This window comes from Uloborus diversus, chromosome 3 (assembly GCF_026930045.1).
Source record: "Uloborus diversus isolate 005 chromosome 3, Udiv.v.3.1, whole genome shotgun sequence".
NCBI lineage: Eukaryota > Metazoa > Arthropoda > Arachnida > Araneae > Uloboridae > Uloborus > Uloborus diversus.
Window position 1 is genome coordinate 123,610,986 of NC_072733.1, and position 27,438 is coordinate 123,638,423.

Consider the following 27,438-nt stretch of genomic DNA (forward strand, 5'->3'; position numbering starts at 1 on the left):
TTAGTATTGAATCCGAAACGCGTTTCGTCAAAAATCTCGAAAACTCATTTCTACAGATAATTTTTCTGTTTATCTACCCAGGGCAGTATATTGAACATTAGTTATTGTAGCACGTTTCGTAGCACTATTTAGTTAACTTTTAACTGTTTAATACTGAATGTTGAAAAAATCTCAGCTCTGAAAACTGACAATGACACATGACCTCAAAAGCAATTGCAAAATGGATCAACTGAGAGTTGGAGATGTAAACCTATCATGACTGCTCGGTAATGTTGACATTATTAAAATTTTGCATTATGGCTGTTTCGAGATTTGAGAGGGTGAACAAGTCTCCTGAGGGATCAAGTATCCCCACTCTCCTAATAACAGGGCGTTCCGTTTTAACCTGCAAGACCTTTATTTCCACAACCGTTAGTCCCTAGATGTATACTTCCAACTGCAGAAATGTTAGAAATTAGATGCAGAGTTAAGATATTGAAAGCTTGAAGCAAAAATGAAAATAAGTCAAAAAATACACAATTTAACTTTTTATACGGGCCCTAGATCCCCTAACTTATATTAGGACAATAATATCCGTTGAAAAATAATTCCAACACAAAAAGTTTGAAATTAATACGACCAATATTCACCGAGATATGAAACGCAGCGTTTTGTGACTTACACCACTTTTCACTCGCCGTCAATAACACCTTTTGGGGGAAAATATAGCGATTAACAAGTATTTAAAATTATATGTGTACATTTAGTGTGGTTTTTCAAATTGTTCGAGGTTTTGTAGTGTGTTTTGCGTATCATGGCATTACATTTGCATTTATTTTAGAATAGCAATGAAGAATATAAATACTTTGTTCTTCTTACTTTGACGACCTGTCATTCTTCTGAAAGGGCGATAAGTTCCAATGTCATCTTCTGTGTGGTCCCTTAAAACTTTGAACTGGAATATCTCCTTGAGTTTGGTTGCACAAATGTCACGTTTTTTGTGTTAGTAATAGTTTTCAATGGAGATTATTTCTCTAAATGTTAGTTAGGGGACGTAGGGCCCTTATAAGTAGTTAAATTTTGTATATTTTGACTCATTTTTATTTTTGCTTCAAACTTTTAACATCTTAACTCTGCATCTGATTTTGAATATTTTTGCAATTAGAAGTATACAGCTAGGATTAACGTTTGCGAAAATAAAGAAAGGTCTTGCAGGTTAACACGGAACATCATGTATACTGATGTAAGAAAGTAAGAGAATTTTTGGATTTGGTCAATTATCTCCAGAACTACTGGACCAATTTTAATGTTAGTATGTACCTGTACATACATTAAAACAATACAAAACAAATAATCATCCAAAATTTAAAATACACATGCATGACCATAAATAACACTCTCTGAGTAAGATGGCATCATGTTGGATGACTGCACGCCTCTTCATGTCTTTAAGAGAGGCTCTGTTACAGCTGCAAGGTATACAGATGTGGTCGTGGAGCCCTATGCTCACCTCTTGAGGGGCGCTGCTAGTCCTGAGTTAATTTTAATAGATGTTAACACAAGGGCGCATAGAGCTCCTTTGGGTGGCGAATTTCCTGAAGGGGATTATATTCACTGGATGGATTATCCAAGTAGATCTCTAGACTCCAATCCTATAGAGCATATCTGGGACGTTCTCGGGAGGGCAATAGCAACTCACAACACCCCTCCGGTGACCCTTCGTAGCCTGAGAACATCGATGTTGAACAGCCCATAAACTGCTTCATTTCAAGTATGGAGTCACACTGCGAAGGCCTGTATGTCGGTTAGAGGGGACCATACCCCCTACTAACCCATTTTTTTGCTCAATTTTGCAACTGCTGTTTCATAATATCCGACTCTAACGAGTGTTATTTATGATCATGCGTGTGTGTTTTAAATTTTAGATGGTTATTTGTTTTGTATTGTTTCAAGTATGTACATACCAAATTTCATTAAAATCGGTCCTGTAGTTCTGGAAATAAATAATCAAATCTGAAAATTCTCTTAATTTCTTGCACCACTGTATTTGAGGAAGAGCCGCACTAAACACAGGAAAAACTATGATGAAAATATTTTAATAGGTTTTATTGATGTGAATACATGAAACGATTTCATTCATTAGAATAATGCTTCCAATTTTGTCATAAATAAAATAAATATTTAACTTCTTTTCTTTTCTTGGGCTATTTCGTCTTTTCACTGCAATTCAAATGAACTTTTACGGTATTTTATCCTACTCGTTAGATTATAACAAAATTAACTAGCATTTCACGAAACATAAATTTTCATATTTATCAGATACTTTCGGGCAGGCGTACTTGAATACACCTTTATTTTTACATCTTCCAAGAAGCCTCTCCGTGCAGAATACCTCATCCCGAAAATGAGCCATAACTCTCGCTTTTCGACAGGCGTGGAACATTTTACGAGACTATGAAACGATCCCATAATTGGAAAAATGTATCCATAATGTATACCTGCAGTCTTCAACCTACGTGAAAAGAAAGACTTCGTTTTGAGCTAAGGCCTGACAAATAAAAGCTATGTCATGTAAAAAATAAATTTTGGCAGCACGCTAATCTTATTAACAAGATCACGCCTAAGGTGAACTTCTTTTAACGTCACTATTTAAGTTATAGAAATCGATAAAAATCACTCCTTTTTTCTCTAACAGACATAGTGAAATTTGGTTAGGATGCTTTTTTTTTATATTTATTATTTTTTTTTATAGTATGCGAAGATGAAACTTCTTTTAAGTACTTAATGCTTTCAAGCAATGTCCAATTGAAAAACATTTTACTTTTAATACGGCAACAACAAAAGCTGAACTTTTCTTTTTCTCCTTTTTTGGTATGAAATTTAAAAGGACTGAACAAAACTTATATCATTCGAGTTGTAACGTTGTTCCGACATAGATGAGCACAAAAGAAATTTTTTTTTTTTTAAATTACGAATTTAAGCGTAATTTTCATATAAGTTAGGATAAAAAACTCTCGCATTCTTTAAACTTTCATATCAATCAAGAGAATTTTTGCATTTTTGCTTTCCCCCTTTTTTTACGCAAGATGAAGTTTGTTCAAACTTTCTAAGTCAATTATTGTTTAAAAATAAATAATTCTAGTCTTTGAGGTGTAATTTAATTTGTTGGCAACCATTTAGGATAATTTTTTCTTTCACTTTTACAGTTTTTTGTGTTTTTAAAAGAGAAGGAGTAGATTTTTTTTTTAATTTTAGATTCTCCCTTCTCATAACTTTCAGTTTTTTAAAGTTCTTCTTTCACATTTTCGACCATTTTGACTCAAATTTCTTTTCCCGTCATTAGAAATTTGTCACAACATTCATTAAGATCATTCGGGTGTGCACTTCATAGCAGTTATTGAGCAATCACATTGCTTATTGTTCTCCTACGACTGTTTTGAATTCCTATGATTTTATTTTCCCCCCGGCTTCCTCTGCAGCACCACCGTCCCCTCCCGATGCTGCTCCTCTAGCGAAAATCGTCTCCGGGTTGCGTACATATCCTACGCACACGCATACATACACAGACACACACCTACACACACACAGACACACACTCATGCCTACAGACAGACACAAATACACACACGCCTATACACACACACACACACACACACACACTCGTGATTGCAAAAACATAATTTGAATTCAAAATGTCAAAATCCAAATTAATGTTTTAAAATTTGATCTAGTTCTTCCTTAATTAACACAGAAATTCCCTATTTTAGGAACAAAAAAAAATCCTTGCATGCCACAACTTTTTACAGCAATTTAAATACAATTTTAAAAGTGAAGCCTACATTTTATTTCTAAAAGTAAACAAAAATATATTTGTGTTATCCCTCTCTAAGAAAAGAAAACGCTATTGGGTTTAATTGAAACTCAAGGAGGTGGGAAGACTCATTGAACACAATTGGTTGAGTTTCAGTCACATGCGATATCGATATAATTTAAACCATTAAACTACAAAAAAAGAAAGGAAAAAAACCTAAGTAATCATTTGGACTCTCACGGTTTTTACTGACGAACGAACAGAAAACGCCTGCAGAATGATAATGTTTTTTATAAACAGCTATTTATTTTTATGCTTTTGCGCATATTTGTGGACATTATCCAATTCAAGTTTTAAGCTTGAAATGTAAAGGGTGTTTTTTTAGAGGTATAGAACTTTAAGTTGGCAACACTGTTTGATATGTGTGCTATTTTGATAGCTGTTTTGTGTTGGCTTGTTTTGTGTTCAGTTCGGTTTGCCATTTCATCTTTAATAGACAACAAGGCAATACAACATGCTACACAGCGCATGTCACAATTGATTTATTGAAAGAAACGTTTGGTGAACGAATAATTTCGCGTAATAGACCCGTGAATTGGCTTGCAAGATCATGCGATTTAACACCGCTGGACTACTTTTTGTGGGGCTATGTGGAGTCTCTGGTCTGCACCGATAAGCCACAGGCGATTGACGCCTTGGAAGAGAACATTCGCCACCTTATTACTGACATACAGCCGCTATTGCTGCAAAAAGTTAGAAAATTGGACTTTCCAACTGGACTTTCTCCGAGCCAGCCGAGGTGGCCGTATGCTAAAAATCATATTCAAATAAAAATGGCAAAGAATCATCTTTCGAATAAAGCAACATTGATGGCAATTAACAACATCTAACTGTGTTTTATTTGAACCTAAAATTCTCTACCTCTTAAAAAAATACCCTTTATAATGAAAAAGAGTAAGATAAAAGTTTTTAAAAATGTAGTCAAAAGAAGGGGGGGGGGGCTGAAGTTTTGATTGTGTATACCAGCTACGGTGAGGGAACATGCGACCTTAAAGCCGCTTGCGACCTTGAATATTTTACACGACCTTCCGAGTAATTTATAGTACTACCAGTAAAAATAAATCATTCAACTACTGCATTTTATTTCATTCGGAATACATAAATACACTACTGGTCAAAAATATTGCAAGTTTGAGAACTCTGCCACTTTTTAAGGTTAAGCCCTAAAAGCAGCTTTTTTTTTTTTTTTTTTTCAATTTAACTGATTTCAACTGTTAGTGTGTTGAATACGTTTAAGATAGCGATTATAGTGAAGTTTGGCACCATGGAAATACAGAGCGAGGGGTTGGAGAACCTTGTGACATATATGCCTAAAAGAGTGGCTGCTGTAATAAAAGCTATTTTCAGGAGAAGGCACCTGACTCCTCCCTCGTCACGTGGTATCCCATGATTCTATTTCGCTGTTTTCAGCAGAAGGTATATTCGGATCATAGCATTTTATTGTAAAAACAGCAGTATTGAAAATGTAAGAATAACTAGAATGACATCAAACAAGTGAATCAAGTGATGTATAGGACACTAAGACTTTTTTGCACATTAAAATGCACGCCTAAGTTAAGGATGTCTGGTTCGAAGAGGTGTGGCGAAGTGCCTTCTCGTAAAAGCGGACAATAGATAAGCTTAAAATTCATTAAATGCTTTACGGTTCAACTTCTCACGTTTAATGTCTTTTTTTTCTCAACTTAATTACTTTAAATAATTGAAACTTTTTTTTTTCGATTTTCATCCAGGGAAACCAAATTGAAGTCTAATTTCTCATAAAGTGAACATTTATTGTGAATGCCCTTTTTTTTTTTTTTTGTAATTGAAAAAAATTTTTTTTTAATAATCAGTGATTGAAAAAAAATGTAATAATAATTTTAAAAAAATTGTATTTAAACTAGTTAAACACATTGATAGATACATTGGTTGAATTGAAAAAAATTCTATTTTTTTCCCTTGTTCTTATTCTTGATAAAATGGTAGATTTGTTAAACTTGTAACACTTTTGGCCAGTACTAGTATATGTTTAACTGTTGTGGTTACAGTACTTTAGTGTTATGGTTTGTTTTGTATGAGTTAAAGTAGTATGTACTGCAGTGCTTTTAGTATGTTTATTTAAAAACAGTACAATAATTCTAACTTTTATGTCGTATGGAGGACGAATACAATTGTTTTCAAGCAGAATGGAATTAACTTTCTTAGTAAAAATCCCGGGAAAATGATTACTTACTGCATTATATATCACAATTAGTACTGAAAATTTACAATTTCAAACATAAAGAAAACTTTTTAAAGTCTCTTGAAAAATATACAATGGAATGTGGGTCAAAGTGAAATAGTTAAGGTAACTTACCTTTTCAAAATGAACAAATTGGAAATTTGTTTTGAGAATGAAGAAAAAAACATATATAAAGAAAAAAACAATGTGTTTTATGATAAAATTGGCATTGAAATATTATTTTTCATTTTTGGCGAAAAACTGGTATCTTCAGAAACAAGTGGAACATTTTAACCTTTTTTTTTTTGTATTGGACAAAATGAAAAGTTACGTATTTTTTTAATCAGGTAATTTCTATTTGGTTGATAAAATTTTTTTAAGTAATTGAATGGATAAATGAATAAATAATGAAATAATAAGCAAATAAATAAATTAACTAACTAATATATGAGAAAAAATAAATGAGGAATAAAATAGTGAATGAATGAGAAAATATGTGAATGAATGAATAAATAAATAAATGAATTGAAATAATGGACACTAATGAGTTAGTGAATGAATACATAAGTAATTTAATAAATGAATAAATAAGCAAACGAAATAAATTATTTCTTTTTGCCCACAGCACTTGACAGATTGTATAAAACATTTAAATTAAAACATAACTAATATTAACTAAATAAGTCCTGCACTGGACATCAGTGGCTCTCATTCGATACTTAAAATGTTGGTTAGAATACTTTTTCATTTTATAACAACAAAAATATTTTTGATAAACCACAAAATATTAGAATATGTGAAGCAAATTTTGAAATCGAGTTATATATATATATATATTTTTTTTTTCTTTGATCTTTAGAGCAATTTACTTTTTGACTACATACATGGGTGATTCTCCAAAATCCTTACAATATCATGTCCCAGAAGCATAACACAAGAATTGTTAAACCTAGAAGTTTTTTTCTTTGGATCTTATCTTATCTTATTCTTATGGAAACAAACCAATTATTTTTTACTACTGAAATTTTTGAATAACCAGAAAGTCACTCTCCTCGCTTGTCCCAATCCGTTTTTCGAATTTACTTAAATTATTTAAAAATTGTCTATTAACATTCCACAGATTCAATCGGTAGTACTAAGTTATGCATGCTTAAAGGTGTAAAATAATATTTTTTAAACTTATTTGACTATTTGAATGATCAAGTCATATCATTTTCAAGTTTATCTCTAGGTTTTCATGTCACTCATCTATCCTAGGAATGAGTTCAAGTATTACAGATAAAAAAGTAATTTTCAATATGCTGTACTACAATACTGTTTATTCACACCATTTTGTTTGATTCCTAGAGTATTTTGTTAATATTGTTTGAATGTTGTTCTTATTAAAATTTTGAAGTTCAGAAATGAGGTATGTAACATTTTTGCTGTCACCCTCCTAGAAAACATTTCTGTTTTAAATAAAAGAAACAGTTTTATTCTACTTGTGGTGTGTAATTGAATTGAGAGGTCAGAATGGAAAAATAACATTCTTTATCTTAATAATAATCCTAAGCTACGTAACAGGCTTTGTCTAAGAGTGTGTTTAATGCACCTATCCTGGCGAAAAAAAAATCACTCTGCGGGTAATGTTTATAAAGCACTGGTAAATACATCTAGTAGAACATAAGGATTTATTTTCAATACATTATAGTTAAAAAATAATATTATGATTTAAAAAAATAAACTAAAATTGGCAAGCGATAAATAAAACAATGTAGCAGTAAAAAAATTATGTTACTTATTTTTTTTTCCTCAGACGAATCTTTCAAAAAGAGATTTGTTGGTTACCTATTACATTTTTTAATTGAAATGATGCCCAAATAAAGAAATGAAGTTGCGTTACATTTCTGACGTAGAAATATTAAAGACCAACTTTCTACACCAAAGTACTAAATACTTTTCTAAATTAGAAAAATAGAATTTACAAACAACAGAACTTAATGAAAAAATTGCTATTAATTTATTGGTTTAGAATTTTAGTGTAGCAATTGAAAAGTGATTTTTTTTTTAAATAACTATCCGTTATTCAGAGTGAATAATATGTAACAACCTTATAATGGGACTGAGGCTCGAAGAAATTTTCGCTCAATGGGAGTGCCCAATAAGAGAGATTAAACAGAGATTTGGTTTTATCATGCAATAAGCACTGTTTGATTTAGGCTACAGTTATTTCTTTATTACTGTAGTTGAATTTTTGATATCCTTTGATTAAACTCATTTTGTCACTCTTCTGGTGTGTGAAAATTTGACACCCTCTTTTGAGATGTGTAGCATAGTTAAAGTGAGCTCCCTCTATTTTGCTCTTAATAGGTTCCTAACAAAGAGTAAGTACAATATTTTTCAGATTTTTTAAAGAACTTTTATTTAATGAAAATTGTCATTGAAAAATGTCAGGTTTTTGCCGAATCACTCATATGTTTAAGAACATATTTAAAATATTGCTTGATAGATGGAGGTGCAAACTGTGAAAATATTTTACCAATTCACTTTTATACAATATTTTACTATTTCACTTTGCCCGCATTCCCATCTGTATTAATTAAGGTTAATAGTAAAACTATACTGGTGCTTGTTCTTATGATTAAATGTACAGGGTAATGATACATTTGAAGTGGTGATTAAAAGGGGAGACATTAAGAAGGAACGGAAAAACAACTTACTACATCACATGTTATGGCAAAGCATGTTTAATCAGTTAAAACTGCAAATATATCTGGGCCATTCTCATAAAAACAGTCATTTTGAGCTTATTAAGCTCAGAAAAATTAAAGTGGATGGAAAGCGATGAAACCTTTTATAGAGATAACTATATACACGGGCTTTATGAAAACGAGCTGATGTGTGCATCACATGACTTCCTTTTACTCCAATTTAATGTCATTTCCCCATCATTGGCAATTTTAATGTGATTCTATTGTTTACTCTCTAAATATCACCAACAGTGGCCATACTGAAACAAAAAAAAAAAAAAAAAAACAAAAAACAAAAAAAACATCGCAAAATTTGTCGCCAAGTTGGCGACAAAACTTGGCGACCAAAAGACTGGCGATGTATTGCCAAGTTTCCGACAAATTGTAACACCACTTGAGTTTACATCGAAATTAATAATGACATCCCCCCAAAAAGGGGCAAAAGACCCCCTTAGGAACATCCGAATGCAACAAAATTGAAGGTGCACAACGAGACCCCACTAGTAGTCTACGTACCAAATTTCAACTTTCTAGGGCATACCGTTTTTGAATTATGCGAGATACATACACACATACGCACATACGTACATACAGACGCCACGAGAAAATTCGTTGTAATTACCTCGGGGGTCGTCAAAATGGATAATTCGGGTGTCTGTAGGTTCCTAGGCATATATCCACTGTGGTCGGGTCGAAATAAAAACTCAACATTCATTCAGGGGTGAGAAAAATGGAAATTAAGGCCGATTTTTGAGTGAAATTTTTTTCGCGAATACAATACTTCTTTTTTTGTAAAAGGAAGTAAAAAAAGTATTGTTCTTGTAAAACAAACATGTTTTTTGAATCGCATTATACCCTCATTTAATCGTCATTCCCTTACTAGAGAGGGAATCACGAATTCATTAAAATTGGATTCTAGTGGTTATGCCAGGCTGATATTTGAGTTTATTTGTATTCAATACTCTCAAACCAGGAACTAACTTGTGATTATGCAGCTTTTGTGCATTATTGCATTTTATTTTTCTGCAAAAGCAGATGTGGAGGAATGACGGATGTAAAAACCGTTCTCTATATCTTTGACAAAGCCCCATTAAAAAAAATCACATAGGGTTAGGTTAGGGGATCTGTCTGGCCAGTGGCGTAGCTAGGGAGGGGCGGAGGGGGCGGTCCGCCCCGGGCGGCACTTTTTGGGGGGCGGCAATTTCACACTTTTGATGTGAAAAAATTTAACGCGTTTTCCCAATAAGTAAATCACGCTTTTGATCTTTTTTTGGAGTCAAAAAAAAAAAAAAAAAGTCTTTTAATTCTAAGGTTGTGGTACAACTATGATAATAAAACTGCTTAAATACAAAACATGTGCTGTTCTTGTGGATATCTTAGCATTATATTGTTTGTTTTTTCTCTTCCTTCGTCTAAAGCTACAAACTGAGGACGGTGTCACATTTTTCGGGAAGAGCCTTCCTATTCCTTAACGTCACCAAACAGCCTAAAAGTGCCGTTTTAGGCCTTGAGTCTCGAAACATTTCTAAAGAATAACGCCCATCCCATCCCTTTACATCTCATCTTTTAGTCTTTTTTGAGTTTTTAAAGTTTCAATACCAACAAATTTCTGAGGGCGGTCAAGCCCTGACCCTTCCTTTAACGTGGTTAAAGATAGTCTAATATGGTGTATTAAGAACATCAACTTCTCCAATGTCTCCAAAAATAGCTTAACGTTGGGTTTTTGAAACTTAAATTTCAGAAACATTCTAAGGGGAATGTTTCTGAAATGTTGCTCGCCCCCCCAACATTGACTTGTCCCCAAATGTTGCTCGAACTTAACGTCATCACAGTTGACACCAAATTTCGTTTTTAGAAATTTCTTAGGAAAGACCGCAAAACCTTCTTTTCTCAGCGATGAAGAGCTTCAAATGAGCAACAGTTTCGAAAAAGATTTCGGGTGGGAAAATTTCCTCCGAACTCTTTCTAATGACGTTGTCCGTCAAACAACGGCTAAAGTCGCGTTTTTAGGACGTCATTTTCAAAACGTTTCATAGGGAGATGGGAAAACCACCCGACTTCCTAACATTTTTGGAAATAGTTGGGAACTTATGCAATCAAAGATAGCCTACAATTCCGTTTTTGAAACTTCGGCATCGGAAAATTTCTCGAGAGCTCGTTTACGAAGCACAGACGGGTATTTGAGACAAATAGCTGGCCAAAACTCGAAATTGTCAACTTTGCTGGTTATTGTAGGTCCTGAGTACCAAAACAGGTAAATAAACATAACAGTATGTTAAAGCGTTCTTTTTTTCATTGAAACTAAAGTTTTCTTATAATTTACCAGCAGTCGGAATTTAACACTTTCATGATTCGGTTGTCCTTGTTTGGCAGATTTAAGGTTTTTCAACAAACCGTCATTGTCTTATTTTTCGCGTTAAAAGTGATATTAGTAGAAACATTTACTATGGAAGGGCTCGAGTAAGGTTTGTACTCCATTATTCATCAATTTATATGTATATATTTTCATTATTTATTTTAATGCCCTTCTTCAAGCCTCACAAAGACACATCCCCTCTTTTTTTTTCTTTTTTGTAATTGAATGTTTTTAAATATTCTGTTCTCATTCATACTACGTCCAAGATTTCCAATCATACTGTCTATTTTGACAATCTGCAGCAAAAAATTGCACGAGTTTGCACAGAAAAATAATAAAGCTATAAATAGAGCAGACTATTAATTTCATAATTTTTCATTTTTTCGGTTATTTTTGGGTTCACAAGTTTCAGTCAGGTGCATAAATTGAAAACAACTACAGGATATTATAAATTAGACTATAGGAAGACAATTTGATGCTAAGGACTTTCAAAGTCAGACCCAGAAATAAAACGGGGTGATATTTTTCAATTTCGATATTTTGTTATAAGAGAAATATATAACTTCAGCTAGTTTCACTTCTATTTGCCTGAACTTTGGATCAAACAGCCTTTCTCTGTTGTCTTTTATTATATTTTGTAGTTGCTTTTGAGTAGTACTCATGACTGAAGCCATAGAACCTAAAAGTAATCGAAAAAGCTCAAAATTATGAAAATAATAATGTGCTCTATTTATAGCTTTATTATTTTTTCGGGCAAATTCGGGCAAAGTTTGGCTGCCGACTATCAAAGTAGATGTTCTAAAGTAACATAGTGTATAACTTAGAAGTAGTACAAATGAGTACAAAGTGTTTAAAACCATTCATTTACATAAAAATTTCGGAAAAATGGATGGCAGTTTTGTGAGTTTGGACTACAAACCTTCCCCGAGTCAAACCATAATAATTTTTTCTTGTAACACAATTTTGATGCGAAAAATCAGACGGTGAAGGTTTATTGAAAATCTCAGAATGTCGTAAACAAAGACAAACGAATCATCAAAGTGCTAAGTTCAAACTGCTGGCAAATTTTTATGGATAGTTTCAATGAAAAAAGAACACTTCCACATAAAGGCATGTTTATTCACCTGTTTTGAGACTTAAGGTCGATACCAATCGGTAAAGTTGGTATTTCGACTTTTGGTCAGCTTTTCGACTCAAATACCCCTCTGTGCGACCTTCCCTATTCTCTTTGACGTCATCAAAGATAGACTAAAAATTATTTCAAGTTTGAAAACATTTCGGGATTCAGATCCAGTCTTTGTGGAGTTAGGGGATGCCCTTACACCAGATACAGCCTGCATTTACGTGTTTTTCAGATTAGTTGAAAAGCTTTCCTGGCAGAACCTCCGAACCTCCCCCAATAACTTCACGTATCCAAAGATAGCCTAAAATTGGTTTTTTAACTCTTAAAATTCTGAAACATTTCTTAAGAACTCCTGATCTCTTAACGTCCCCCGAAGATAACATAAAACTGATTTTAATTTTGAAAAAAAAAAAAAGAAAGAAAAATCTGGAGGGAGCTCCAAGTCTCATTTTTATAAGCGTTATTAAAAATTGCTTAAAATTCCGATTTTTGACTGGATTTGCTTTGGATGGTTTTTTGGTGGATCTCTGAATTCCTTTTTTTTTCTTCTGTAAGAAAAATAAGAAGGAAAAAAAAATATTTATTGTTTTTCTTTATTAAAATTTTGTTAAAACACTTTTGACTCTTTAATGTATTAACTATTTCCCATCAAAAGGACGGCAAATTGAGGAACCGCCCCGGGCGGCAGAAAGCTTAGCTACGCCACTGTGTCTGGCTAACGCATAAAGGGTAAATCATCACCACCTGCGCTGCTAATCCACCGTTGTAGAGCTTCAATGGTGCCGAAAAATGGGAGGGGGGGATAAAAACACTCTTAAGAGGTCTTGGTTTTAACATTGTTGCCAATCCTAATAGAGTAGTTAATACGCGTGTAAGGATTGCTGTGACCAAAAAAAAAACCTCTCCAGAAGGAATTTCTGGCTGTGTTGCTCGGAACGTGCATGTTTAAATAGTTACGTACGTTCAAAAAAACTGGAAAGTTTATCTTTATTTTGTTTATCATTTATAGTGGTGAGTTTAATAGTTTATGAAATATAAATTTTCAAAACTGGGATATCCTTTTATGCTAACCCTGTATTTGTTTTTCGCTTACAATTCAGCTAAATTAGGCGATTATAGCAATGAATGGGAACTTGAACGGGAAAGTGAGAAAAATGTATAGGAAGTTTTTTAAAAAATTTATTTATATGATGAATACTAAAATGAATTAATAACCCAATGGTATTTCCTTAATAATTTAATGAAAATAAAAACTAAAGTTCGATTTTGCGTAAAACTTGTTGAGTAAAACGCCAAAGATAAAACTTTGTAACTAATTTTTAAGTAACATTTAAGATTCGGGGTGAACTTTTTTCACTTGGCATTCCTCAATACCCATTTCCATTTATAACCAATAACGAGAAAATTTAAGTCTGGAGTCTTCGAACAATCTTGACAAACCTTAAGCTACAAAAAAAAACTGCTTTGTATAATTTCTGAATTCACTTTCATAGGACTCCCTTATATACACTGCTTGACAATTACTAAGGAACAATTAGGTTTTTTGAAATAGTTAAGAATAAACAATGATTAAGGAAACAGAACTAAGTACATAGCTAGTAGGGAAGATATGCCTTCGTTATAAGTAAAAATTGTACAGATATTACTGCATCGATAAAGTAAAAACTTAAAAATATTAAAAAAAGTCCTACTTGATGATTTTCAAACAACCACAAAAAAAATTGATCTTGGTCAAAATGATGGACACATGAGTACCTTAGTATAATGTGTGATTACCACGGACACTAATGCACATTTTTTATCTACTCCCACACCCCTTCCCTACTCCCACTAAACTATCGAGGAGTGCGTGGGAGACATCTTCCCACTCCTCTTTCATGGTGAATTTGAGTTTCTATATTGCTCTGGGAGGGACGGTTCTTTGAGCAACATGTCTGCCAAGAACATCCCAGGCATGTTTAATTGGATTTAAGTCCGGATAGTAAGCAGGCCACTGCATATGGAGAATGTATTCGCTTTGCAGTGTGTCTCATACTTCAATGCTCCTGTGCGGCCGTGCATTGTCGTCCATAAAGAGAAAGCTGGACCTACAGCCCCCCCTAAAAAGATGAACATGATCCAGTATAATTTCTCTGTAATAGCTTTGCGACATGACGCTTCCTTGTTCAAAAATGTGAAGCACTGTTCTGCCATTGTGCATGATGACTGCCCACACCATCACGCCTGGGCCGTTACCGATTACGTTCACAAAGTTTTGTGCATAACGTGTTTCACGCTCTCTCCACCGTAGTTGGTGACCAGAATCACTTGTCACACTGAAACGAAATTCGTCGGAGAACACCACTCTAGACCAACTTTGACGAACCCAACCAACATGTTCCTTATACCAACGTTATCTCTCACGATGTGGTAGAAGTGGGATGCAACTTCCTGGTTTCCGTGCATAAAAACCAACAATATTTAATCGCCGTGAGATGGTTCTTGCAGAAGCATGCATACCGGTAGCGGTTGCAGGATTTGCAGCTATCTGTCCAGGTGTGAAATTTCTGTTCCTTTTTGAGACTAGGGCTACATATCGATCCTCTGAAAGTGTGGTGTTCCTACTACGACCCCCGGCATGCTTTTTCAAAGTATTTCTACCTTCAGCGGTCTTCTTTTATCGCGAGATGACACTTTTTGATACATCCATTGCAACAGCTATAGTGGTGACACTTTGACCTGCTCCCAATCGTCCAACCGCTCGTCCACGATCGTCGATACCCAAATGATGTCTTGCTGACATTTTACTCTTAAATATTTCAAAAACGAAACAAAATTTCAGAGAAAAAACTTTCTCAACACTAAGCACTATTTTTGTTAAACACCAAACAGCATGAATTTTTGTACAAATCTTGAGCTTGTATGCAGATGTCTTTTATGCAGATAACGAGTCTTGATCTACCACGCCATCTAAACTTGAATTTATTTCCATTGGCCAGCTGTCTGAGGCACAAATTTGCATAAATTACTTATTCTTTAGCAATTGTCAAGCAGTGTCGGTATCAAGCAGTGTAGTTACTTGTTTTGATGTCTTTTCCTTTAAAGCTATAAGGACTCATACAAGAACTCGGAATTATAAATATAACTAGAAAATCGCCTGTCAAGGTATGACGAGTGAAAATTGCTTGTACATTTGAACAAAGCAATTGCCTGTTTGTTGATATTTTAATAGTTTAACTTTTAACCCTAACTCCAGTGGATTAACCCTAAACTCCAGTATATAGCGTTCATTGTTGACCACTTTTTCGTTTCTTCATCTCCTAAAATTAGTCTTACGTTACCAGTAAAACAGTTAAGTTACCGAATCCAGTTCAGCCTTGTCAAAGTTAAGCATTTCCCTGCATGTCAAGCATTACCAAAAAATATTATCAAATTATCATGGTGGGGAGCGAGTTTCATTGTTGATGACATCAGGAGCGTTATACGATCAGTGAATTCGCTATGATATACATGAGGATTACTATGAACATTAGTTATTGATTAAAATGCTTATTGCTTAACTTATGTAAGTAGATTAGAAAAATGACTTGAATTAGAGCAACCCAAACATTCACAAAAAGCTACTAAACGTTTTTCTAATCTAAGATGACTAATCTGAAAATGAAATTTTAAGATTTCTATGCATAGAAGGGGGAAAAGTGTGTCCCACTCATTACCATGTATTTCGTGCCATTCAACCCCAACCATGCTTTTAAGACACAATTACACTTTTATAAATGATAGTCCTGAAATTAAATCAAAACGCCTCTTAAAATTAGTAAAGAAATAAACACACAAATTATATATAACTCTCAGAATAACTGGAAATTAATGAATACTACATTTAATAAATAGTTAGTGTAAAAAGAAATGGAAAACTTACTTTTCAAGCAGATTCTAACTAACTGTGTGCGTAGAAGAAAACGGTTCAACTCGTAAGAACAATATTTTTTTCATATTACTTAACCAACCGCTGCTATCTATTGGTACTAAAATAAACTACATTTATTGAAACTGGTAATGGCTCATTCAACCCCATATGCCATTCATTACTACTATTCTCGAGATATCAGTATACACAATTAAACTGTTATTATGATTAATATGTTAATAGAATGAAGTTAAAATGCAAAATGGTAAGAAATGAAAAGTTTTAAAAAAATCTAATGTATTTTTTTTCCTTTTTTTTTTTGAAAATATATTACTTTCAAAACAAATTTTTAACTTCAAATTCGTTACTGTTTTTTTAGAAAATACGTGCAAAAAAAAAAAAAAGGCAGTTAAACATTTTTGAAGGCTTAAACTCATTAAGAAAGATGTTAGTAACAGCTGAAAATATATCTGTTTTAACTCCAAACACTGCGTTCACTTGTTAGTGCAACATTTTGGTCAAGATTAAGTTCTTTACCATCTTTTAACTTTCTCAATCTCAAATTTAGGAGGAAGTAAATTAGGATAAAAGGCCCTTTTTTCAATTACAATACAAATAAAGTAATAATTTACTTTCACACCGTAAAAAAGGAGAAAATATATATTATAAATAATATATCTCTGGTTCCTACTGACGAGTTTCTTTTTAACTGTTTTGAAAATCCTTTTACTTAAAAATAATAAATTTGTGTTGGTGTGTTGTTTTCATATAACATTAAGAAGTTTTTTGTTAAACAGTATGAGAAAAAATGCATTTCTGCATTAAAATAATGTGATAAAACTTTAATAATAAAGCAATAAATGATTAAAATTAGAAAAAAAAAGTTTGAAGAATCTGGGGAAAGAACGCTTTAGGCCGTGGTATATATATGGTATAAGCAACGTTTTTCTTTCTTTGCTAATCTCCTTTAAACCGAATCATTCTTACACCGTTTAAATGAGACCAGCAATGTCATTCTTATCTGTGTAGCTTAGTACTGTCCATCTCTGCACTATGTAAAAAAAAACTTCTATAATGATTTAGATTACTGTTATGATACTCACTTTTTTCATCTTTTTTTTCACATAGTAAAAGACCAACGGTAACAAGCTGTTCAAAATGTCAAGTATTCTGATCCCAAAACTCTTCGTTACCTGCCATCTTACATTTTCCTCAATAATAAAAGTTACAAGGAGTATTTTTATGCCTCGGGTAAAAAACTAGCTATATATATATATATATATATATATATATATATATATATATATATATATATATATATATATATATATATATATATATATATATATATATATATATAGAGAGAGAGAGAGAGAGAGAGAGAGAGAGAGAGAGAGAGAGAGAGAGAGAGAGAGAGAGAGAGAGAGAGAGAGAATTAAATCCTTTTTTCTTACCCTCGAAGCATTATTTTTCATGTTACCAAACACGTCTTACATAAAAATAAAACGAAATTTATGAGTTTGGAAGTATTTTAATACTTTACGTAAAATTTGTACACAAATTTTATGTATTATCGACTCCAAGTCAAGTAAAAGTTGCACTACTTTTATTAAGAACTTTCCTTTGATCTTTATTTCTCACAAAAGTAAAATTATACAGTTCTATTTGAAGACCAATCGAAACCTTTTTTTTAAATTTTCATTAACTTAGGAGTTTGCTTTCAGTTTCGTTCGTAGTTCTGTACGTTTTCTAAAAACGTTTTGTTCATGCTTAATAAGTTATACTTTCTTCTCTTCAGTGACTTTCCTAGTACTTTTTTTTCAATAAAATATAACTTTTCCCTTTTCTAAATTCCAGTCCGCCTTTTTTAAGCAAACAAAGAGCACATAGTATTAACTAATCTATTCAAATGAATAGTTAGTTACTCGTTAGGTTTTTAAGTATACGCATACTCTATTGGTAAAAATAGCTCTTACCAGTGAAATAAAAGTCCTATCCGGTAATTTTATATTCGAAATAATACTGCAATTGAAATATTTACAAGATAAACAAAAATTTTAAATAAATATACAGCTGTAAAACAAATTCATTTGGCTTTTATGTTACTATATATTTTTTGCTTCTTTAGAAAATAGACCTAACTAAGCTATATGTTTATTACCTTTAACTTAAAAACCGATGAACAATATAAGAGTTCAGAAACTTTTGCTGGTTTATATATTTTAAGGACTTTCAAGCTTGCCGGTTATTTCATCGTTGTATGAAAGTAAATTAAAGATTTATCGGCTTTACTACCTTCATTCTTCTTTCTGTGCCAAAAATTTCAATGTTTACAAAACATCACGAAATTTAGAATCGAAAATTGAATAATGTAACAACAGGTGACAACTGTCTCTTAGCACGACCTTGGCAAAAAGAAAACAAACGGAATTCAAATTGTGATTGTTAGCATTGATTTTTCGGTACTTGGCGACCTAGCCGGGCGAGACTATCATTATTTGGCGACGGAGTCTACAACCTCTAGAGCTGCGAGTATGTATACAGTACTCATACTGGAAGGGCAAACAGTCAAATCTCGTGGCTGCGCAGAATGAATCGGAAAGTGAAATGGATTGGATGATTGTGAAACAGTAATAGTGTGCGTCGAAATATTATTTATCATTATTTATGATGTCAAGTTATAGGTAAGCTTTTTCTCCCGTTCAATTACTCTCACTATGGCCACCATTCGCTCATAAACGAATTCATTTCTTCTTTCGGTAAACTCGAAATTTCACGTTTCTACTTTTATCAAGTGAGGATGAATCTCGGATAAGCATCGATGAGGAGGAGGATGTCACGTTGCAAAACAATCTCTAGATTACAGTGTCAACTACGGCGTTCCTATGCTCTTTATCATGCTTAAATCTAATTAAAATGAAGTGGAAAGCTTAACCTGAGGTTTTATGTTGTCTCCTGAATAAGAGAAAGATGAAGTTAGTAAATAAGCAACATTTAATGCAGTTGTTGGAGTTATAACTAAAAGAAGATCAATTTCTTAATCCAGAGCTTCTCTTCATTTTGCAATTAAAGAGTGAAATTAATTAAAATTATTCATTGTTAAATATCACAAAATAAGTATGTAGATTGAAATTCAGCCAAAAGTGCAATAAATAAACAAATAAATTAATTAATAAAAGTACGCTGGTATGTTATCTTTTAAGCTTATACGCTGTCGAAAGTGCTGCATGTTTATACGATATACTTTAAAAGCGTAATTTGAAAATAATAACAATGATAATGGTGATAATAATAAAACATAGTAACAAGAAAAATAATAACTAACAATAATAACTGTCATGAAATATTTTGACGAAGGGAAAGGAACTTAGATGGTATTTCATTGAAAACGATGAACAATATAATAAGTCTCATTATTTTTTTTAAAACTTATTTTGAAATACATATGGAAATGCGTGTGTGTGTGTTCACGTTCAGAAAAATAAAACAGCTGAAATATGTTTAAGTGATTCTAAACAAGGTAATAACTGGAATTAACAGTTACATTAAAAAATATAAAGATAAGTTGAATACTTTAATTATGGAGAGCTGAAAGAACAGAAATAAATGAAATTAATATTTCATTGTGCCACACTCATATCGCACTGTTATGCAAAGAAAATTTCCGTTGTAAATAATGATGTGCTCATGGCAATCCAATACTGGGGACTTTATATTACTGGTTTTTAATTATGATATTTATTTAAATTAGCTACAAAACTTTAATGTATCTTCAATGTTTTTATAACTTATTTATGAATAAGTTCAAGGATTATCTGGAATAACAAGTTTGTATAAGATATAGTAAAAGGAAAAATACCATAAATGTTGGAGTGTGCGAAAGGGGAAAATTTATTCAGATGTTTCTTCACAACACACACACTTGTGTTAATAGATAAAAGAACATGTGTGTGTGTTGCTTTGTAACTTATGAGGTATTTATTTATTTATTTGCATTATTATTATTATTATTATTATTATTATTATTGCGTCTTCATGTATAGATATTGACTTCAAATGTTAAAATAGAAAACAATTTTAGTTTACAGATTATTTATTTCATTAGAGTTTTATTTTTTAAAAAAAGAGAAGAATAGATTTTTTAGGTGTGTAACATGGCGCGTCTGAGTTTAATGTGCAATTATAACGCAATATTTCTATAGATGTGTACAAGATTAAACATCTACATATTTTATCTTTTACGATTCGCCATTATTGAGGCTTTTGTGTTCTTCATTTCAGATTCTAGATTGATTTTCTTACGTTTTAAATTATTTTTTATAGTTTTTTCTTTTTGTTTGTTTGTTTGTTTGTTTGTTTAAGGATTATATTGAAATCGAGGAGTTAAATTGTTTTAAATGTCAGATAAAAAATGTAATGCCCCGTTGCGTAAAAAAATGCTCTTGCACTCACCTCTTTGTTCCGTGTTGAGCAACCGTATCGCTTTTAAAACTATTATATCGCTTTAATTAATTTATTTATTTTTAATCTGTTATTATTTTTATTTAATATTCCCTCATCTATTTATTTTATCTCTTTATCTGCTTTTTTAAGCTACATCATTGTTTGGAAATCATATTTTTACTTTAGTTGCATTCGATTTATTGTTTTTATTATTATTATTATTCTGCTTTCCCTCATATTCATAGTTTTATGTCAAAATTACTGTTATGAAGTTATACAGCTTAATTTTTTGTACTTCAATTCTTTCTGCATCAATAGAAACTGACAGATATTGAGTTTCCGGGAACTTATTTAATTGTAAAACCCTTTTTTTATTGGTAAAGTATCAATAGCAATCTTTTTCAAAGCAAATCACAATTAATAAGTAATAATATTTCGTGTTAACAAAAATTAATTATCACATCATCCTCCGACGTCAAAATTCTGTAAATGTAGTTTCTTTGTCACATTTCTTGCTGTGCGAGAAAGCTCGACTGCAGTTTTGTACTCTAATGCTTCAGCTAACATTGACTATGTTTCATACGTCATTTCTTCAGTTTACTTAGTGTATATTTTTTATAGTTTTTTCCACTAGCATTTGTCTTCTTTTCTCTCTTGAACGTTTCCGTTATATTTTCATTAATTTGAAATGAATGTACGTTTTCACATATTTCACGTTTTCCATTCTATGAACAGAAATTTTCCTGCATTTTTTTCTTTCAAACTTATCATCTGTTTTATCGCTAATAATTATCCTCAGTTATTTCACTAATGAAAGTATTTTAATAAATGTATCCAGATTTTTGAAGTGACTCCTTGTACTTTCTTTTTCAAAATTAACGATGAATAATTTAATGATTCCAATGTTTTGAAAACACACACACACATTCCCTGTTTTTTTTCTCTCATTTACTAGCAGTAAATATTTAATGGCCGAATATATTTTTTTTTTTTCAAGTTTATCTTTGGATTTTTTTCTTTCAATAGTGATCTTTTTTTTTGTAAATAAGTCCAATGTTTTAAAGTAAATCCTTATGCTTTCTGTCACTGATGATAATATTTTGGCAAATGAGTCCAAAGTTTCTCAAATCGTGACTCCTTGTGTCCTTTCTTTCCTTAATGATTATGTTTCAGTAAAGAAATTCAATGTTTTGAAGTAACTCCTTGTATTCTGTTTTGCCACTAATTTAGGAAAATAACACGATGTTGTTAAGAAATAATTCATTGTTTTTTTTCCCTTTCATTTTATCGTTAACTAGTGATAGTATTTTCGAAATAAATTCAATGTTTTGAAGTAAATCCTCATGTTCTCTTCCACTGGTATAATATGTTAAACAATGGATTTGAAGTTTCTCAAATAGTGACTCTTTTTGCTCTTTCTTTCCATAATGATAATATTTCGATAAAGGAACTCAATTTTATTGAAGTATTGTTTTCTTTTTTGCCACTAATAATGTTTCGGATAATGAACCCGTTGTTATAACTCTTTTTTTCCTTTCATTTTTTCTTTCACTAGTGATAATATTTTGGCAAATAAACCCGATGTTTTGAAGTAAATTCTATTGTTCTCTTACTCTAATGAAATATTTTGAGAAAATTAATCTGATATTTCTCACATAGTGGCTCCATAAGTTCTACTTCCCATGATGATAATATTTCAGTATAGAAACTCGATGTTTTGAAGGAACTCCTTGCATTCTATTTCGCCACTAAAAATATATGACTTAATGAATACGTTGTTAAATAATTAATTTTTCATTTTCTCTCTTCTGCCGCTAATAATATTTCGGCATATGAATCCGATGTTTTGAAGCCAGCTCATATGCTCTCTGTTATTTCTAATATTATTTTAATGAAGGAATTCAATAATTTGTAATTAATTCTTCTCAGTGGCATTCCAAGCACTAGTGTCCTCCTGTTCGGTAATTTCAGGTTTCACTTTCCCCTTAAATATAATTAATTTTAATAATGCATATAAACGTATTAAACGATTTTCAACAATAAAAATATTTTTATTACAATCTATATTGTTACCTTAGTTTATTCTTTTTAAATGCTATTGTCCAATTCCTGCGTTGCCTTTGTGGTTGAGGGAAGCACGCTTTCCTTATCCCTTTAAAAAATACTCCATCATATATAAACATTATTTGCTGCAGACGCATAAAATGTACCAATTTCCCAATAATGGACAGCAGGAAATTCGAATTATAAAATTGCTTTTAGGGTTGGGGGGGGGGGGGGGGAACGCACCTTGAATTTTTAACGACTTTCCAAAACTCACTGATATTTTTATTTGGAGTATGAGTTAAGGCAAAATATAACATTTTCCATTCTCAAAATCTAAACTTGAATATGTGGCTAAAATTTCATGGTATTTTTGAAAATCATATATTTTAATTTTTTCTACTTTTGTTACAGATTGCATTTATTAAGATGCTAGAATCAAAAAAGGAGTTAGTAGTTTTAGAGGCCAATCTGTCCAGTGCTTCCACAAAACGTAGTCCTTTTCATCTACTTTCAAGTATATTCAGGTAAGATTTTATTAATTTTATATTACTTCAAATGTTGAAAACACTATGTTAAATCTCAAAACTCTTCATTTTAGAGAAGATTTTAGGTACCATTTATTGAGCAAAACTTACCTCCACAAAACCTTAATTATGCTTTATTACTCCGCAACTGTAAGCCATGCCATCTATACAGATTTCTTTTACAAGATAAGTATTCATTCATGAAGTGAATATTAGTTACGACCGCCTGGAAATATAACAAATTTATTTTAAATTTGCTTCGCACTAGGTGAAAAGCTGCAACGATTAGAAAATTTCGAAAGTAAATTTCTCAAGATAACTGTTTTTTTATTCATTTTTGTTTATTTATATTTTACTTTTTTTAACAGAATATCTATATTTTCATATATACGTATGGAATTATGAAATACATAATCATTCTCAAGTCAATCATTAAGTATGAAAACAGGAAAAGATCTGCTGCGCCATGAGATTACTCAAAATACTATACAGTGGACACCGGTTAATTGAATCAGTGCTTAATTAAACCAACCGCTTTAATGAATCAAATCGTCAAAAACAAAACAAAATACCGCTGTACTGAATCAGCCGCTTTGTGAAATCAAAACTGTTTATAAAAAAACGTGATTCATATAAGCGGCGGTCACTGTAGTTATAGAGCGTCACTGTAATTAAATAGATAAGACAGGGTCATATACTCATAACAGTCATTTACTGGTTTGCATTATTGTCATTATGTATGACCCTTTTCTCTGTTAAACGCTTTCTTAAGCTTAATAATACAAAAGCAAAATGTTACAATGTATTGTAATCAAACATAGTATTTTTATCATATACAAGGTTATATACTCACAATTAAGAGAAAACTGGAAGCTTTTATTCAGTCACGCAGGTAAACTCTCTATGGAGAAAGAAAAAGAAGCGCTTGTTCAGATTGACAATATTAGATAGACTAGGTTGCTTAAACTGTAAAATACTCATCTTTTTAACTATGTATTATTTGCGTAAAACAATTTTTCTTATAGTAAAACGGTTGTAACTTTTCATACGATTAACATTATATGGAAGATAAAGTCACAAATCTCATATTTTGCAATTTCCAACGTTTTATAATTCACCTTTGACTGATTTGTTCTCATAATTTACATACAACATTGATTGCTACAATTTTATTCGTCACTTCATCAATGGTTTGTGACCACTTTCTTTTGTTGACGCAAAGAAATTTTTAATCATGTATTCAGAATAGATAATAATATAATAATATACGTCAAAATATCCAATAAAATATAAACTATTGCAAATGCTGAAGCATGAGCCCCAGCAATTGATATCAAATATGAGGTATAAGTCAAGGATAAATTAGTTGTAGCAAAGTTTAGAGATAACTTTTAAAAAACACAGAATGGAGAATGATTTGCTGATTGTTAAGGAGCGCTGCTTTTACATTTATAATAGCTTTTGGATAAACTCATTCGTTATGTTTCCATTCAGATGTAAAATAGTAATGTTTTTGAAAAAAAATAAAAGAAAAGAATCTCAAACTAGTTAAAAATTATACTTTCTATGAACAATAATTTTATTTTAGGTACATTTCTATTTTAAAATTCCACAGAAATAATTGCACAAAAATATAATATATAATCAAATGGTTTTTACTATCATGATTCTGCAAAAAATGTGTCATAAAATAAGCGAAATCGTGCCGTAATGATAAAAACCTGTAAACATTGTTGTTTATTTTTTCAGACAGAATTTCATAAGAGAGATTTTTAAGTTTATTCCACTAGTTTTCAAAACGCAGCATTTTTTTTTTTTTTTTGCTCTCAATTTGTATGTTATTTTTCTAATATATTGTGTGTTGTCATGCTACCCAATGTAGAAAGTTTACGTCGTAGGAGGTATTTCGAACATAGTTGAATTCAAACATATTCAATCAAATGTAAAAGTTTGCATCGTAAACTTAACTTTCTAGACTGATTTTTGAAAGTAATAACTATAAATTATCTTAAGGTTTCTTTCTAACGGGAACTTAATTTAAGTGAGCTAAAAACAAGCTTTAAGCTTTTGTAAGCCTTAAAAAACCATCTTTCTGAAATTTAAAATCATGTGCTTCTTGAAAGATAATATTAATAAATGTTTTCATCTATAGTTATAATTAAAATCAACTCTCTCCTAGCTTCATTGGTCTTTTCAAGTCCAGAACTAGAAATGGTACTACGGTAAAGAAAAACTTAAGCAAAAATTATTTTGCAGATTCTAAAGTATGTTACAGTTCCTAAAGAAGTAATTCTACATTTAATTAATGAGAATGAAATAAAATAAAAAGCAAATGTAACTACTCGAATTGAATATGAAATTATTTTCCAATACTAGTCTTAACCAAGGCTGGGATTTAAACATCTTTCATTCATTTTTTTTTAAAGAAAAACTAAATAATTAAAGGAAAATGAAGCTGAAAGCAAATAGTTTTTATTCAGAACTAACTGTTGTGGCCGGTTCTGCTCAAGTTTTAAATACGGAATTCCGTTTCGAAAAGAGGAATAAATAATTTAAGAAAGCAGTGTAAACCGCTCGCAGCCAACCTATTTTTTCCTTAGGCCATACACCTGACAACTATTTCACGCGGGCCCCAGCATCAAAATTAATGATAATTAATGGGCATCATAAACACAGCGTTCTTTAGTAAATAAACTCTAGAATTTAATAAGCAGTTGTCATGGTCAATGGAATCTGCAATTGCTTGCAAAAAAATGGCCGGTTTAATGTGTAGTTGCGCGAAAAGCAAGGATTAAAAAGTAATAGATCTTCAAGTTTAGCCATTACCATATGGCGCGGAATCTTGACTGGCTGTTTGATTCATCGGAAAATGCAAAATGACTCCTCTTAAAGGGACAATTACGAGAAAAAATAGCCACAGTTCAAAAAATTTATTTTTCTAAACTACAACAGTAAGTAGCTGCAATTCTTTTTAATATTAAGCCCCAAAAGTCGGAAAAAAGTGATTTTTTGGCATTTTAGAATAAAACTTGCAATAACACTTATGCATATCATGAGGTATACGGTATATTTTTTATTTATTGAACGTATAATTTCATTGAAACGGAGGAAACAAAAGCTGATGGCTTTTACTAAACTGAAAATATTTCAATTTATTTAATTTTTATCATCTGTTATTTTTTCTTGGTGGTGATAGTTTATGCAGGCAATGAAAAAAAATAGAGCCTTTATCAAAAATCAAGTTCGAGTTAGTTTGGAAGTTTCAATTCTTTACACATTGGAGTAGTTTTTTAAGTCCAAGGATACCAAAGTTGAAGCAATACATTTTCGCATAGAAAAAGCATTTTTAGGCACTTTTTTGGGTTAAAACTGAAATAAAGAACAGTTCGAATTTTTCGAAAGAGTATGTACATCCAAAATTTCGTACCTTTGGACATTTGTTTCAAAGTCCATTGCATCGTTCGTTTTCCGTATCTCTTATTTTCAAAATATGTTGAATGATACATAGAAGAAGCTATCAAATTTGTCACCCATCAAATTTGTTTTCAGAGGTAACGACACCTTGCAGCTCATGAAAAAAAAAAAAAAAAAAACTAGCATAAAAAAAACTTAAGATTTTATCAATCTTCGTAATTTCTCGAACTCGAGACATAAAGAAAGACAAAAGTTTTTGAACGCAATTCATTTGTTCAGACATTGACGATATTTTATAGAAACCTAAGGCACCGAACTCTAATATAACAAGCTTGCATAAGGAAAAAAATATGCGATTTGTTTTTGTTTAATGAAAAATTACTCAGTTTTTAGGTTTGATTTAATCATACTGATTAGTGAATAATTACTGATTAGTCTATTGGATCACATTTTAAATCATAAATTGAAAAAGAATATACAAATACTTTTAAATGCAACATTTTTAATTATTTTTCAACTTTAAAGTCTTCTTAAAAACAAAACATTACTAAAGTCAAGAGTTTAGCTCTTGCACACAGTAGGGTCTGGTGGGGTAAAGTGGTCATAAAATCGTAGGTTTTCAAATTAGGTGGATAATAAATACAATAAATTCTTTAAACACTTCAACTTTTTTTGTTGTTATTTTACATTAAATTATTCAAGAACACGGTACATGGAATTTTAGGAAGAAAAATATTGATTTTAGTAGTTTTATAGCACATTCTTTTCCCTATGTTTTTATGACCACTTTACCCCATGGGGTGGGGGAAAGTGGTCATAACATGGGGTAAAGTGGTCATAGTTAAAAATAGATGCAAAACCGTT

The 27,438-nt window shown here is 31.6% G+C and overlaps 1 protein-coding gene across 1 annotated transcript in view; it reads left to right on the forward strand.

Moving 5' to 3' along the window:
* The first annotated feature begins 1,396 nt into the window (after positions 1-1,396).
* Positions 1,397-27,438, forward strand: part of LOC129218929 (uncharacterized) — a 144,763-nt gene continuing 118,721 nt past the window's right edge. The window contains exons 1-2 of the mRNA XM_054853250.1: positions 1,397-1,690; positions 23,048-23,160. Of these exons, the coding sequence (XP_054709225.1) occupies positions 1,397-1,690; positions 23,048-23,160 (407 nt within the window). The remainder of the gene's footprint in view (positions 1,691-23,047; positions 23,161-27,438) is intronic.